The following is a 13313-nucleotide window of genomic DNA, read 5'->3' on the forward strand; positions in this document are numbered from 1 at the left end:
AGTGTGCATAGGTGGCACCAAGTCATGACCCAGCGCATTGGCATTTGAGCAGGGGGTGGGAGGAGAGAGAGCCTTAGACCTGCCTCAGTGCCCTGGCAGCAGGCAGTACTGAAGGGGCCTGAGGATCAAGGTGGAGAAGAAAGGGTGGCCAGAACCACTGTGAATGGCACTAGCCAAGGAAGGTCTGTCTCTCCCCACCCTTGCAGGGAGGTCTGAGCAGAAGGAGACTTCCCAGGGTGCCGCTGACCAAGGGACAGCTGACAGGATTTCTCCTGGGGTGTGTGGCACCTATTTCAGCTGCTGCATCATGTGCATGAACCAGAGTGCCAGGCAGGATGCCTGCCTCCCACCCCAGGGCCGATTTGCACTTTGCCAAACTGGATGGAACGGAGAAGGGCTCAGTAGAGCCCCGGGCCCAGCCTACAGTGCATCCCCTCCTTGCCTAGGCAGTCCCTTGTGCCCTGCTCCTGAAGCTACCAGCTCTAATGGTCTGGACTGGGCTCCGAGGGTGCCCTTCCCACCAACACCCTTATCTGGCCTCAAATAGGATGAACCCTATCCCCCAGCCCCCTCCCTCCTGGTCTGCTAACCACCCTAGGTTTGGGTTGGGCTGTGTAGAGCTGTGTATTTATTGAGCTTTGATTCTTTTTATAAAGACTTGTGTTTGCTCCCCTGGAGCCCACCTTCTTCTCTGCTCAGGTGCACTGGGGCTCCTGGGCTGTTCTCTGTTCTGTGCTGCTCCAGCTGCAGTGGGGACAGATGTAAGACACTGTGGAAAGCTGCCATGCAGTAATAGGGTGGGGGTGTCTCAGGGCCAACACCCTAGACCAAGCCTGTTTCCTGCCACAGCCATCAGAGCCCTTACGGGATGGCTTAGAGCTCTGTCCTTGCCACCCCCCGCCCTCCCCAAGCTCACACACCTCTAAGTTTATGTCAGGGTAGCTGACTTGTCTCAGGCTCTACTGAGGGTCCCCCCTAGAACTCACACCCAGATACTCTGGGGAAGGTAGGTCTTCCACCTGAGTACCCTCAGGTACTTTAAGCCCAACCCTCTTCACAGCACCTGAGCCCTGAAGCCCCAGAGAGAAGTCACTTGCCCTGACTCCACCTCTAAATGGTGGGTTGGGGCTAGACCCAGGGAGTGGGGTTGGGATGCGGCCTGTCCTATGTGGGCCTTCTCAAAGCGCACAGGCCAGCCATCGGCGTCAGGTGAGCGCAGCTGCCCTAGGGTCCCAGGGCTCAATCCGGCAGGGGGGGAGTCCCGCTTTGTTTCCAGGGGACTGCGGGCCCCTCCCAGGCCGTCCCTGAGGCGGGCTCTACTCCAGGGCGCAGGGCGGGCCCTGCAGGCACCCGGCTTTGCGCGGAACGCTGCGGGCGCTGGCCCTGCGGGGAAGCCCCGGGTCGGGTCGCGCACGCCCTCGGAGGGCCCAGGCGGCGCAAGCGGCCATGGAACGGTGGCCGCGGGGCTGCGTGGCGGTGGGGGCTGCTGCGGTGAGTGGGGACGCGGGAGGTGGGGGGGGGCAGCTTCGAATCTACCTCCAACCCAAGTACCGAGCGCCTGGCGAGGGAAGGGGGCCTCTCCGGCCTCCCCGAGGGCCGCACCCTCCCTCGACCTAGTTAAAGGCTCCCGCCGGCGGCGCCCTTCCGCTGAAAGGAAATACCCTGCCCCCAGGCCAGAGGGGTCTGGGGGCCCCATCTCACTGAAAGCACAGGTGGGGGTGGGGTAGGATTTGGGCCCTGCTGGAGGGGAAATGTGTAAGGGGCTGGTAGGGCCCCTCCCGGCCCCTTCCCAGCTTGGCCTATGCACAAGGGGGAGGGAAGCTGGTCCCACTGCCCCAGCCACTGCACCCTTTCTGCCCAGGATCCTAAAGTGGGGAGCTCTGAGTGTAAATGTTGGGGCCCCTGCAATGGAGGAGCCTGGGCAAGGAGAGGCCCCTCATGGGGCCACCACATGGGAGTCAGCAGCACCTGTCTCCCAGGCTCTCCTCCTGCTGCTGGGTGTCCAGGGCCAGGGCAGCACTCTTGGCCCCAGGTGTGACTGTGCCAGTGACTCCCAGAAGAGGTATGGCCAGTTTTGTTGCAGGGGCTGTCCAGTGGGTAAGTGACCACAGGGTGGAAGGGACAGGGGGGGAATGAGGGCAGACTCTGGGTAGGTGAGGATTAGGCAGGCTGGGAGTGGGTAAGGGGAAGCTAGGGTGCCAGGTAGGGTGGGAGGGAAGTAGGAAGCCGGAGATAGGAGGGGAAGGAGGGAAAGGTGGAGAGCAGGCTGGGTGTTTCTGAGCAGCCCCTTTTGACAAATTCCTGATTGGGTTTCACAGGGCACTACTTGAAGGCTTACTGTACAGAGCCCTGTGGCAACTCCACCTGCATTCCGTGTCCTCAGGGCACCTTCTTGGCCAGGGAAAACCACTCTCAGACTCGATGTATCCGCTGCCAGACCTGTGATGAGGAGGGTGAGGGGTTGCCCAGGACTCAGTTGGGGGATTCTCGAGGACAGGCCATGGCTAGGTTCTTTCTGAAGGAAGTGGCTGGTCCTCAAACCCCTCCATCCTAATCCTGACTCAAGATGCCTTTGCACCTTTCTCTTCCTGGTGACCCTCCTGTCTCCATGGGCCTTGTTCTCTGGTCTACTATGATCTGACTCTTTCCCTTTTAGTCTAGCCCTTGTCCCTCTGGCCTGTCCCTGTCTCCATTCTGTGGGGGATCCATTCTGTGGGGATCTGCCCGTGCTTTTCCATGGGGGTCTCTGGCCCTGACCACCTCTGTACTCCCCATTTCCCTGCCCCTGTCCTACTCTCCAGCCTCCCAGGTGGCCCTGGAGAATTGCTCAGCAGTGGCAGACACACAGTGCGGCTGTGAGCTGGGCTGGTTCATGGACTGCTTAGCTAAGCCCTGCAGGGAAAATTCACCCTTCCGCTGCCTTCAGTGCAAAAACTATGAGGTCCTGAGCTCCCCCACACAGCTGCCCTGTGAGTACCCCATCCTGGGTTGTCCACCCCGCAGCGTCTTCTCCCAGCCTCTCCTCTCCCATTCTGATCCCCACCATCTCTTGGACTGCAGTTTCTGGCAGAGACAACAGATGTGTACACTGTCTACCTGGCTTCTATGAACATGGTGGTAGCTGCATGTCCTGTCCCACGTAACTTCCTGGCTGTCCTGGGCTGGAGGGCAGGGAGCCTGGGAGTGGGGTGGGGGCTTCGAGGGTAGGTACTGCTGGTTTAGGAGTAGAAAGAGATACTGGGGAGGAAAGAGCTTGACCCTGTGGTGGGTGGGCCTCATTTCAAAGAGGCATAGGATGGTAATGGGAAATCTGTATTCACCTATGTGAGATAAATAAAGGAATGTATCTTCACTTTCTATAGACTTTTTCTTAGTAATCCATCCAGCCCAGTATCTGGGATGGATTTGTCACTTCTGTAGACGTCACACTGATAGAGCTTCAGGATTTGGACTCAGATGCAGTTTTGCTGCCAGTTCTTGAGCAATCTCAAAGGAATAACCTCTCTGATCTGGGGCTTTCTGTCTGAACATGGGTGTGCCAGTAGTTCTTTTGGGACTGTGATAAGGGAAAGGGCACCGTACTCATTTAGCCATCCAAGTCTTTGAATATCTGCCATTCCCCAGATGCTATTCTAAGTGTTGGGGCTACACAGGGGATGAAAAAGGCAAAAAAAATCCTTGTTTTCAAGGAATCTAGTCTAGAAGCTCAATAAATAATAGTGATTGATGCTAGGGACACAAGTGGAATTTCAGAAGTACTTTGGGAACATTCTTAAGCATTGTGGGGCTCATAGAAGAGAGGCCTGGGGAAGAAAAGGCCTACAGGATGGGGAAGCTGTCAGGTGGTCCTGGGCAGCCCTCCCGGTGTGTGCTCCCTCTGCTCTCAGCTCCCTTCCCCTTACAGGAGTGTCTTCGGGAACTGTCCAGAGCCTTGTGCTGCCATCTGTGGCTGGAGGCAGAGTAGGTGGTGTGCTGGGAGTGGGAGAGCTGGGGAGAGGCTGGTGGGTGGCCACCCCAGCACCCACTAACTGCTCTTTCAGTGTTCTGGGTGCAGGTGCTTGTGGCTGGTCTAATTGTCCCACTCTCGCTCGGGGCTGCCCTGATCTACACATATCGCTGCTGCCAGCCTCACAAGCCTATGATTCCTGGTAAGTCCACAGATACAGCCCACAAATACTCCCAGAAGCCTGTGGTTAGGATGGGTGCTCCAGAGTCTACTCAACCCTGATACATAAGAGGAAACAGGCAGGGAGTGTGGGGTGCAGAAGAACCCAAGAGGAACTGGACCAGCATTTAGATCCAGGGGCCTTGCCTGATCAGACCCTCTTTGTCAGCAGACACAGCTGGGACAGAGCCCCTGACTCCACCACAGGTAAGAATCTCAGTACATAATTGGAAGAGGGCTGCTTTCTGGAACTAGGAGACTTAACCATGTCCCCAGTTGACACAGCAGCTGACACAGGTTAGGTCTAATGTGCAAATATATGAAGAACTGAGTTATCAGTGGATTGGACCAGCACAGCACCTGCCCTCAGTCTGCTGGTGGGTGGGGGGACGGGGGTTGGTCCAGACAAGTATGCAGGTGCTAACATTCAGAGGGATGAGCGCCTCTGAGGGATGGAGGAACAAGAGGAGGGCAACACAGCAGAGCTCCAGACAGAGGCAACAGCTCTTCTGTGGCCATACAGAGAGAGCAGGGCCTACTGGAGGAGGTGGCATGGGGGGGATATCTGCTGCCTGAGTCAGAGAACATCCACTCCTGGCTAGGGGCTGAGGCAAAGGGAGATCTTTCTAAACAAACTGGACTGACCTGGGGCCTTTATTGGCTTCCAGTCCACCCACTTCTCACCCTCGGACAGCGCCCACACTTTTCTGATGCCCCCTGGCAGCAGTGGGAAGGTCTGCACTGTCCAGTTGGTAGCCAACAACTGGACTCCTGGCTCCCCCCAGACCCAGGAGATGCCCACACAGTCCTGGGACCAGCTGCCTGCTCTTGGTAAGAGACCTCAGTGGCCTGAGGCCTTGACCCCATCTTTCTAAGTCCAAGGAGGGGAGTTGCAGTTTTACAGCTTGACTGCTGTGATGGCTGTGCCCTGCCCTGCTCTGTGGAGTCCAGCATGTCCCCTGAGAAAGGCACTACAACCCCCTCCCCAACTCCGCCTCCTGGCCTCAGCTCGCATTTTCCATTGGCTCTCTCTGGCCTCTCCCAGGCCCCCCATTGGCATCTCCACCAGCGCCCCCTGCAGGCTCGCAAGCCGCCATGCTCCAGCCTGGCCCACAGCTCTACGACGTGATGGACGCGGTTCCTGCACGGCGCTGGAAGGAGTTCGTGCGCACGCTGGGGCTGCGCGAGGCGGAGATCGAGGCCGTGGAGGTGGAGATCTGCCGCTTCCGTGACCAGCAATACGAGATGCTCAAACGCTGGCGCCAGCAGCAGCCCGCGGGGCTGGGCGCCGTCTACGCAGCCCTGGAGCGCATGGGGCTGGATGGCTGCGCCGAGGACTTGCGCAGCCGCCTGCAGCGTGGTCCTTGACGTGGGGGCCCACCGGCCTCTTTGGTGCTCTCTCGTAACCCTTTCAGAAGCTATAAGTACGGTTACTTACGCGTGTAGACATTTTATGTCACTTACTAAGCCCTTGGCACGGCCCTGCGTAGCAGCGCCAGCAGGCCTCACCCCCAGAGCTCCAGTCAAGGCGAAGAATCATGGAGGACTACCAGGAGAGGCCAAGTGATTGCTCAGCGGTTTCTCAGGCTGAGTTTGGCTAGGGTCTTGGTATTAAATCTCTAAAGAAAAGCGGCCTTTTGGTGTTTCCGCAGGAGCTGGGGGTGTTAAGGGGCTTGAACTTTGTCTCCCAGGGCCATCAAAGGAGTTGGGAGTCCTGCCATCACCACCCGGGGATGGGAGGGTGTCTGGGACCTATGGTGGAGACCAGTGTGGTCCTGTGCTACCAAGCCTGCCCTTCCGCATCTGCGGTGACCCAGTGACAAGAAAGAGAAAGTCAAGGCAACGGCGAGTGAGAGTGAACAGAGTCCCAGGCGGCAGAGAGCTTTAATGGAGGAGGAGGAGGGGGATAGGGTGGGGGAGCAGTTGGAGTCACAGGTTCAGGTCCCCTCGCCTTCCACTCACTCCACCAGGGCAATGAAAAAGGGTCAGGGGAGCAAGGGTCCTGCTAGGTATGGGCGCAGTTTTAATTGAAGGGAGGTGTTGGGGCCCCTGGAGAGGCAACTCCGTCGGGCAGGTTTCATCTTTTCTGGTAAACAAATGACTGAGAGGAAACCCTCGGCAAAGATGAGAAAAGCGGCCCGACCCAGGTCGGGCACAGATCTGGGTCGGGGAGGGAGGAAAACCCCTTCCCGAGCTCGGGGCTTGCCTCTGCCCAGGATGCGCCAGCAACGCAGGTTCCACGGATTCCGGGGTGCGGGGGAGGAGGCTACGGTCAGGCACGCACCCCGCAGGAAAACAAAGTCACCACCCACGGGGCTGGGGAGAGCTCTGCACACTTTGACATTCAACGAACATGCAAATATATGTAAGTCGGCATGCAAATAGGCAGCATCTTTTTGAGTCAGCAGCTTGGGCACTTTTTCCGGCGATTGTGGCGGCAGCTGTGGCGGCGCGCTCCAGCAGCGGTGGGGCTGGGAATGCAGGGCCAGGGTTGGGGGTCAGGGAGGATTCCCGCTTAGAAGGGGAGGGCAGCACAGCTCCCAGCCCTTCCGCACCAGCCGGGCAGGCTGGGGCGGGGGTTGGGCATACTCCCTCCGAGCTCACGAGGCTACAGGCAGGAAGCCGCACGTCTGTTTCTCCATTACTTAGGGATGTCTCCCTTCCTCAAGATGACCTGTCGCTGCCAGGGCGCCAGCTTGGTCTCATCGTAGCCCAGCGTCCGCAGCTTCTCCGACTGTTCTTTCTCCCGCTGCATCTCCTCCTGCTTTTGTCGCTCCTCCTCTTTTCTGCGGATGGGGTGGGGGCAGAACCCAGTGAAGCAGAGGGCCGGACACTGGGGTTGGCCAAGCACGAGGATGGCAATGGGAGGAGCTGGCTATTGAGGGCAGGACTAGGTTGCTGAGGACAGGGGACTTGCCTGGAGGCAGACTGGGGTTACTGGGGGCACACAGAGGCTGAGGTTGGGTTCTTTGGTTTGGAGTGTTACTGGAAACAGTCACTGTGTGGCACTGTGTGAGGAGAGGTGTTACAGAGCTCAGGGGGTCAGCTTATTGGGGCCAGGACCTGAGTTGTTGAGAGCTGTCCATCTGAATTATTGGAGAATGCAGCTGGGAATGGAGCTGAGGACCTCATTATTGGGAGACAGAGGTTGGGGCTAGGGACAGGTTAGTAGAAAGGGTAAGGACAGGTGGCAGAAAGCTTGCCTAGCATGCTTAAGGCCCTGAGTTTGATCTCCAGCATCAAAACCCAATAAGGTGTCCACTGACACACTAATTATATGTGGCTGTGGAGTCATTTGATAGGAGGTGGTCTAAATAGGGGTGGACTGTAGGTGTGAAATATACATGTATTTTAAAAACCACACTTTTTAAAAAAGGGAGTTTAGAGCATTTTGTTAATACAGTTTTATAATTAACTATAGTTGAAACAATGTTTTATATATTGTGTGAAACAAAATATTAAAATTAAATTCACCTGTATCTATTTTCTCAGTGTGGCTACTAGAAGTTTATGGTTCACATATCTCTATTGGACAGTACTGGGCTAGATTACTGCATCCAGAAACTAAGTTTTGGGGGACAATGAGTAAGGTTATTGATCCTGGGGTTGTGTTAACTGCAGGGTAGAAAGACAACATTAATAGAAGATGGAGAGTTGGGGATTTAGGAACAAGGTTATCAGAGCATAAGAGCTAGACTTTGGGGGACAGGCGCTAAATTGTTCAGAAGAAGGGGTCTGGTGTCATTATTGGCAGCAGAGAGGTTGTGCTACAAGGTTTGAAGTGACTGATTGGATATCTCCAAGATAGGGCTGGGTGAAGAGGTGCAAAAGGACTAACTTCTGAGATTGGGTGGGGGAAGGGGAAGCAGCTGCACACTTACCGCTTCTGCTCCCTGGAAGGAGAAAGAGACAGCATTAGTTGGTGCCACTACTCAGGGATGATTAATCAAGACATCCAGCAGACCAGCCTCCTCCTGACCCCAGCTCACCTCTCCTCTTCCAGCTTCTTCCGAAGGAGATCTCGTCTCCAGGCAGGCAGGCTGGCCAGTCGGGCCTCCTCCTCCTCCTCCTGAAACACAACCACAAAGCTCAGACCAGCATGGGCTGGGAGGCATGGATCCAAGGGGGTGAACCCCCCAACCCAGGAGACTGGAGGATTCAGGGACAACAGAACCCAGATGTGGTCACAGAAGAGATCCTTTTGATGCTTTTCTACGGGGCAAATGTATAAAGGTGCTGGTCATAGCCCCCTCAGAGGGGGTCTTCTGCCCCTCCATTGACTCAGGTCTGTGTCCTAGAGATGGTGCAGAGAGATCAGAGCTGGGTGGAAGAGGTAGAAGAGGAATAGAGAATGAAGTAGCTGAGCCCAGAGGCCTTGACCCTGAGTTTCCACAGGGCAGATGGGCAGATGGCTCCAAGCTGGTCACCCAGAATCTCTGGGCAGATGCAGATTAGCACCCCCACCCCATATGAACACACAGGTCAGCTCAGGGAAGCTCAGGCAGTCAAGGACCTTCTGGACCATGTTTGCCCTTTTCCCAATGGAAAGGGGAAATGTCTACAATTGTGGAACTGCAATGACATTGGGGGTGGGGGGATCTAACACACAGTCTACAGTGAAATGTTTTATTCCTTGGATGTTACAGAAGAAAAAAGTCTGTACACATCACACACATCAAACAGAACACTGCACAGGTAGCCAACGAGGTAGCTGTGAACTCCAGTGAAAAACCAGAGAGAGCAATACTTTTCAAAGTCCCTCACTCAGAGAGATTCCACAGAGCCCAGCAAGGCCTTGGGACCAGAGAGAAACACTTGAATTGCCATATGCCATGCCCTGCCTATCCCGTCAAATGCTCCATAGCCTGTCTCCAGGGGACCTCAAGGGCAGAGGAAACTAGGCCCCTGGAATGCAGCTTTTCATTCGTCCTGGGTTCTTCCCACTAGATTCTGGAGACAGACAGGTCTCCAGGCCTATTCAACATGCCTGAGGCTAAATTCTGAATTCACTGTTCAGATCTCAAACATCTCAGCCTCCTTCTCCTTCCAAAAGGAGAAGCTGCGGTCGATGTAACGGCAGATGTCCTCATTGCTGAACTCGCCCATCTCAGATACCAGTTCCAAGGTGTCTTCAATGGGGGCTTCGGAGCTAAGCGAGTCTGAGGTCGGGGGAGGCGGAGGCGGAGGCGCAGCCGGTGGGGGCTGCGGTGCAGGGGATGGAGCCTCGGGCTGTCCCTCTGGCCTGTCCTTGGTCTGAGCGGGAGTGGCCTCTTCTGCCGGCCCCTCCTCCTTCTCCTTAACCTTCTCCTCCCCCTTTTCCTCTTCTTTCCCCTCCTCGTCCTCTCCCCCCTTTCCTTCCTGGTCCGGCTCAGACTCCGGGCTGTCTCCGAAGAACTGGCGCCTGAGGTCCTCAAAGCCATCGCTCCAGGCGCGTCGGCCGGCCTCCACCTCCTCGAGCACCACGCGGTGGAAGAGGCGGATGAGCTCCCACGGGTGGCTGCCCAGCCGGTCGAACATCTCGTAGCACAACAGATGTCGGAACTTGCGCTCCTCGCGGCTCAGGCCCATCTCGAGCAGTTGGAAGTAGCCGAGCATGAAGAGGTCGAGTGTGAGGCTGTCATAATGCCGCGGCGCGCCGCCGTCGAGGGGTGGCAGGAAATGTTCTGGCCAGTACAGGCCGTGTGACAGGCCCGAGCCGCACGACCGGCGCGCTGGCACCTGCGTTAGTAGGCTCCGCCAGTGGCCCAGCAGCCTACCCACCACCTGACGCTGCTTCAGCAGGTGCAGCAACCGCTCGTCGGGGCCAGGGTCAGAGCCATCTCCCGCCAGCTCCTGGGGAACATCCACTGCTTCTGGGCCGGGGTCGGCGCCCGCAGCCACCACTCGGGGCAGCAGTCTGCGCAGACGCGCCTGGGCTTGGCGCCCGGGCCCGCGGAAGGTCCACTTGCGCCAGTGCTCCAAGAAGAGGAAAACGATCCGCTCCTTGCGCATGTCGATGTAGTCCTGGACGCCCAGCAGCTCGGTGGAGAGAGGCTGTCTGCGCGCCAGCTGCTCTTGCTCCGGCAGCTCCTCCTGGTGGCGGTCCCGCGTCTCCGGCGGGTCCATGGTGCCCTGGGGCTCCTCCGTGGCCAGGGGGCCGTTGGCGACAGTGGTGCTGGGCTCACTAGAACCAGCCGCCACATAGTCCTCCTCCAGGATGGGTTCGCGGTCCGAGGCTGTGGCCAGCTGTGTTTCGTCGCAAGCTGTGCGTGGGCGCCGGCGCAGGCAGTGGGTGGGTGTTGCGCCTTGAGCGCGCAGCTCATAGGTGGCGCGGAGGTGCTGCACTGAGACCCCGCACTCAAGAATCTCGCGGGCCACGGCTTCGCGGCACCAGCTGAGAGAGTGCGAGCGGCCCAAGCAGAGTGGCCCGGGCCGCGAGGGCGCGTCAGGCAGCGGCGCCAGCGGCTGGCCCGTTTCAGCGGCCAGCAGCTCGGCCAGGTACGCGGGCCGGCCGCCCAGCGTGGCCAGCAGCGTGGCCATACTCTTGAGCAGCGTGGAGATCTTGCTGCACCAGGCGGGCAGGCTGGCGGCGCGGCCGTGCATGCGGCGCGGGTCGACGGTGAAGCGCGGTGCGGACAGGGCGGCAGAAATGGGTAGCAGCTGCTCCAGCTCCAGCTCCAGCTGCTCCAGGCGCGCCTCCTGCTTCTGCGCCTTGTGTAGCACTTGGAGGTTCTCGATTTGCTGCTCGATGCGGAGGATGTCGGCCTCGGTCATGAGCTCGCCAAAGGGCCCGAGGATGGCGTTGTACTCGTGGGAGTACCTCCAGCCCTCTCGGGGGTAGCAGCATGAGCTGGCGGCCGTCAGCTAAGGCGGGGAAGACAAGAGAGGGGAGAGGGGCGCGTCTCCCTCTAGCCCAGCTCCTGCAGCCGCGCTGGGGGACCTTTTGCATATCCCGGGTGGTGTAATGGCTCCGTGAGGCTGTGTTTGCAGGGATGGGCCGCGCCTGGCCGGCGGGTGATTATATTGTAGCGAGGCTTCGGCTCCAGGCTCTGGGCAGTGTCCACTTTGGTCGCTGGCAGGGGCTGATGGCTGGGCGCTGCTGCCGAGGCAGGGAGGGCATGCCGGCAGGCAGACGGGGTCTCCATGCCTGGCTTGTTTGCTCATTACACCACCCAAGGAACATGCGAAAGGCCTTGAAACTGAGAGGCACAGTAGCCCTCCCTGATCCCATCCAAGGATTGCTATTTCCTGGCCACATCCCATGGAGGCCTCTCATGCCACCACACTGTTGACCTTTTCTTAGGCTCCCTGTGGCCCAAGTCCTTCTTGTCCCAGTGGTCAATGTTTTACCTGCTTGAATGAAAGGCCATTCCATTCAAAGATGCAGCTTCCATTGCATCTACCACTGCCTCCACTCCCCTATTGGCCTAGTACAGTGTATGGAACCTGGTTTGCCTGGCACTTCTATCTGTTCCTCACTTTTCTCTACCTCTAGGCAAGCAGTCCCGTGGCAGATTCATCTAGATCCATTGCAGTACATACTCCATATACAAGCAGGATGATATCATGTCCCTCTCAGCTGCCCCAGGCTCCCCACTGCTTGAGGACACCCATTCTCTTCCAGGTAGCTGGTAACCTGACAACACCCCCGCCCCGCCCCGGCCAACCTCACCATATCAGCCCCCACAGTACAATCCCAGAGCCACATACACCCTGACTTCCAGATCACCTAATTTTACAGCCGCTCTTCACCCTACTCTTTTCCCAGCTACTCTTGCTCACCTTTCAAGTCTCACCTTAGACATCACTACCTCCTTCCCCATCACTGCCACCAGCCCAAAAAAGGCAGCCAGTTTAGGGTTCACAGTCCCCAACGTGTTAGTGTCACAAGGCCTGTTGTTTTGTCTCTCCAGTTGTCACTCTCAAATCTCCCTGTTTTGTCTCCTTGGGGACACACACACACACACACACACACACACAATCTTAGACAGCCATCTTGAGAGCAGATCTTGGTATATTCACTGTGATCCCCCAGAAGATACAACAGTGCATGTGTGGGTGGTACATAGCTGGCACCAGGGGAACATTTACAGATGTAGAAACTGAGGCTGGACAAGGTTCAGAATCAACAGCTAGAGAGTGGCAGTGCCGGGATAGAGCCCAGGTCAGTCTTACTGAGACAAATCCCCTCTTGGCTACTTGGTGTGGTCCCTGACTACTGTCATCATCAGCCCCATCCAAGGGGCTTGTTAGAAATGCAGAATCTCAGCACCCCCCTCCCAGTCCTGAAGCAGAAGAGGCATTTTAACAAGGTCCTAGGTGATTTGAAGTGTGGTAAATATTGACTTCTCACCTCAAAGGATGGGCTGCTGGGGGTGGGGAGACTGGAACCAGTGGGAGAGGGGGGCTCTGCAACCCCACTTTTCTCCAAAGGCAGTGGGCACTGCTAGAGATTGAAGGGTCAGAGTAGGTTAAGGGGTGGTGTAGGGAGTATGCTGTAGGCTCAATGCAGCCCAAGGGCCTTCTGGGAAGTCCAGCCCCACCCACCTTCCGTCTCTGCTCTTCCTCCTCTTGCATCTTCAGCTGCAGCTTGCGTACCATCACCTGGCGCTTCCACTCTGGGATGGGCCGGCCCTGCTCGTCGTGGGTGGGGATGAGCGCTTCCACGTCTAGCTGAACACCTGGAGCAGGAGTGGCGGGTGGCGCCGGCACCACGCTGCCATTGAGCACTGGTTGGGGCCCCACAGCTGGTGGAGTGGGGCTCCGGGCCCGAGATGGCGCTGGCGATGCTGCTGACAGCTGCGGTGAGTCCGGCTGAGGGAAAAGCGGCAGTGCTGAGCGCTGGGCAGGCAAGGGGAGCCGGGGTGGGGCACCTGTCCGGCCGCCTACCTGGGAGGCTGGCTGCCCACTGCCTGAGAACACTGTAGTCAGCCCCTTGCTTTGTGGTGTGGGCTTCAGGCTCTTGCCTGCCTTAATCTCAGCCAGTAGCTCTGAGTTGTCACCCGTTGGCGACACCATATTGAAAGACTTGGTGCCTGTCCACAGGAGAAAGGTGCTGGTTGGTGGCAGGACGACATCCCCACCCCCCACCTGCTCCAATGCAGCCCCCCTCCCTAAGCCAGGATGGGTGGATCCTTCCTTCTGGCTCAGAGGCAGCTCTCCAGATCCT

The 13313-nt window shown here is 57.7% G+C and overlaps 3 protein-coding genes across 25 annotated transcripts in view; 2 read left to right on the forward strand and 1 right to left on the reverse strand.

The window, feature by feature from the left end:
• The window catches only part of Plekhg5 (pleckstrin homology and RhoGEF domain containing G5), a 50348-nt gene extending 49026 nt beyond the window's left edge, over nt 1-1322 (forward strand). For all 6 annotated transcript variants that reach the window (XM_074081498.1, XM_074081492.1, XM_074081496.1 and 3 more), the window contains one exon: nt 207-1322. In XM_074081498.1, coding sequence (XP_073937599.1) covers nt 207-216 — 10 coding nt within the window. In that variant the 3' untranslated portion in view covers nt 217-1322. The remainder of the gene's footprint in view (nt 1-206) is intronic.
• Nucleotides 1323-1365: 43 nt separating this feature from the next.
• Tnfrsf25 (TNF receptor superfamily member 25) lies at nt 1366-5798 on the forward strand. Of its 7 annotated transcripts, none has more exons than XM_020161899.2 (10): nt 1366-1491; nt 1980-2097; nt 2319-2453; nt 2802-2969; nt 3061-3139; nt 3888-3967; nt 4041-4148; nt 4335-4372; nt 4834-4996; nt 5211-5798. In XM_020161899.2, exons 1-10 carry the CDS (start codon nt 1447-1449, stop codon nt 5531-5533), a joined length of 1257 nt encoding a protein of 418 aa, XP_020017488.2. In that variant the 5' UTR covers nt 1366-1446; the 3' UTR covers nt 5534-5798. The 7 variants fall into 7 exon arrangements, with proteins under 7 accessions (XP_020017488.2, XP_073937603.1, XP_073937601.1 ...); XM_074081502.1 differs by having other exon boundaries at nt 3905-3960; XM_074081500.1 differs by lacking the exon at nt 1366-1491 and having other exon boundaries at nt 1519-2062; nt 3905-3960.
• A 217-nt stretch (nt 5799-6015) lies between these two features.
• Nucleotides 6016-13313, reverse strand: part of Espn (espin) — a 30974-nt gene continuing 23676 nt past the window's right edge. For 3 of the 12 annotated variants that reach the window (XM_074081491.1, XM_074081490.1, XM_020161891.2), the window contains 5 exons: nt 13034-13179; nt 12692-12958; nt 8155-8234; nt 8047-8058; nt 6016-6951 (listed from right to left, as the gene is read on the reverse strand). In XM_074081491.1, the coding sequence (XP_073937592.1) occupies nt 6807-6951; nt 8047-8058; nt 8155-8234; nt 12692-12958; nt 13034-13179 (650 nt within the window). In that variant the 3' untranslated portion in view covers nt 6016-6806. Of the gene's footprint in view, nt 6952-8046; nt 8059-8135; nt 8235-8267; nt 11009-12497; nt 12591-12691; nt 13180-13313 lie in introns of those variants that run through there. The other 9 variants (XM_074081485.1, XM_074081480.1, XM_074081488.1 and 6 more) reach the window with 8 other exon arrangements.

This window comes from Castor canadensis, chromosome 7 (assembly GCF_047511655.1).
Source record: "Castor canadensis chromosome 7, mCasCan1.hap1v2, whole genome shotgun sequence".
NCBI classification, from domain to species: domain Eukaryota; kingdom Metazoa; phylum Chordata; class Mammalia; order Rodentia; family Castoridae; genus Castor; species Castor canadensis.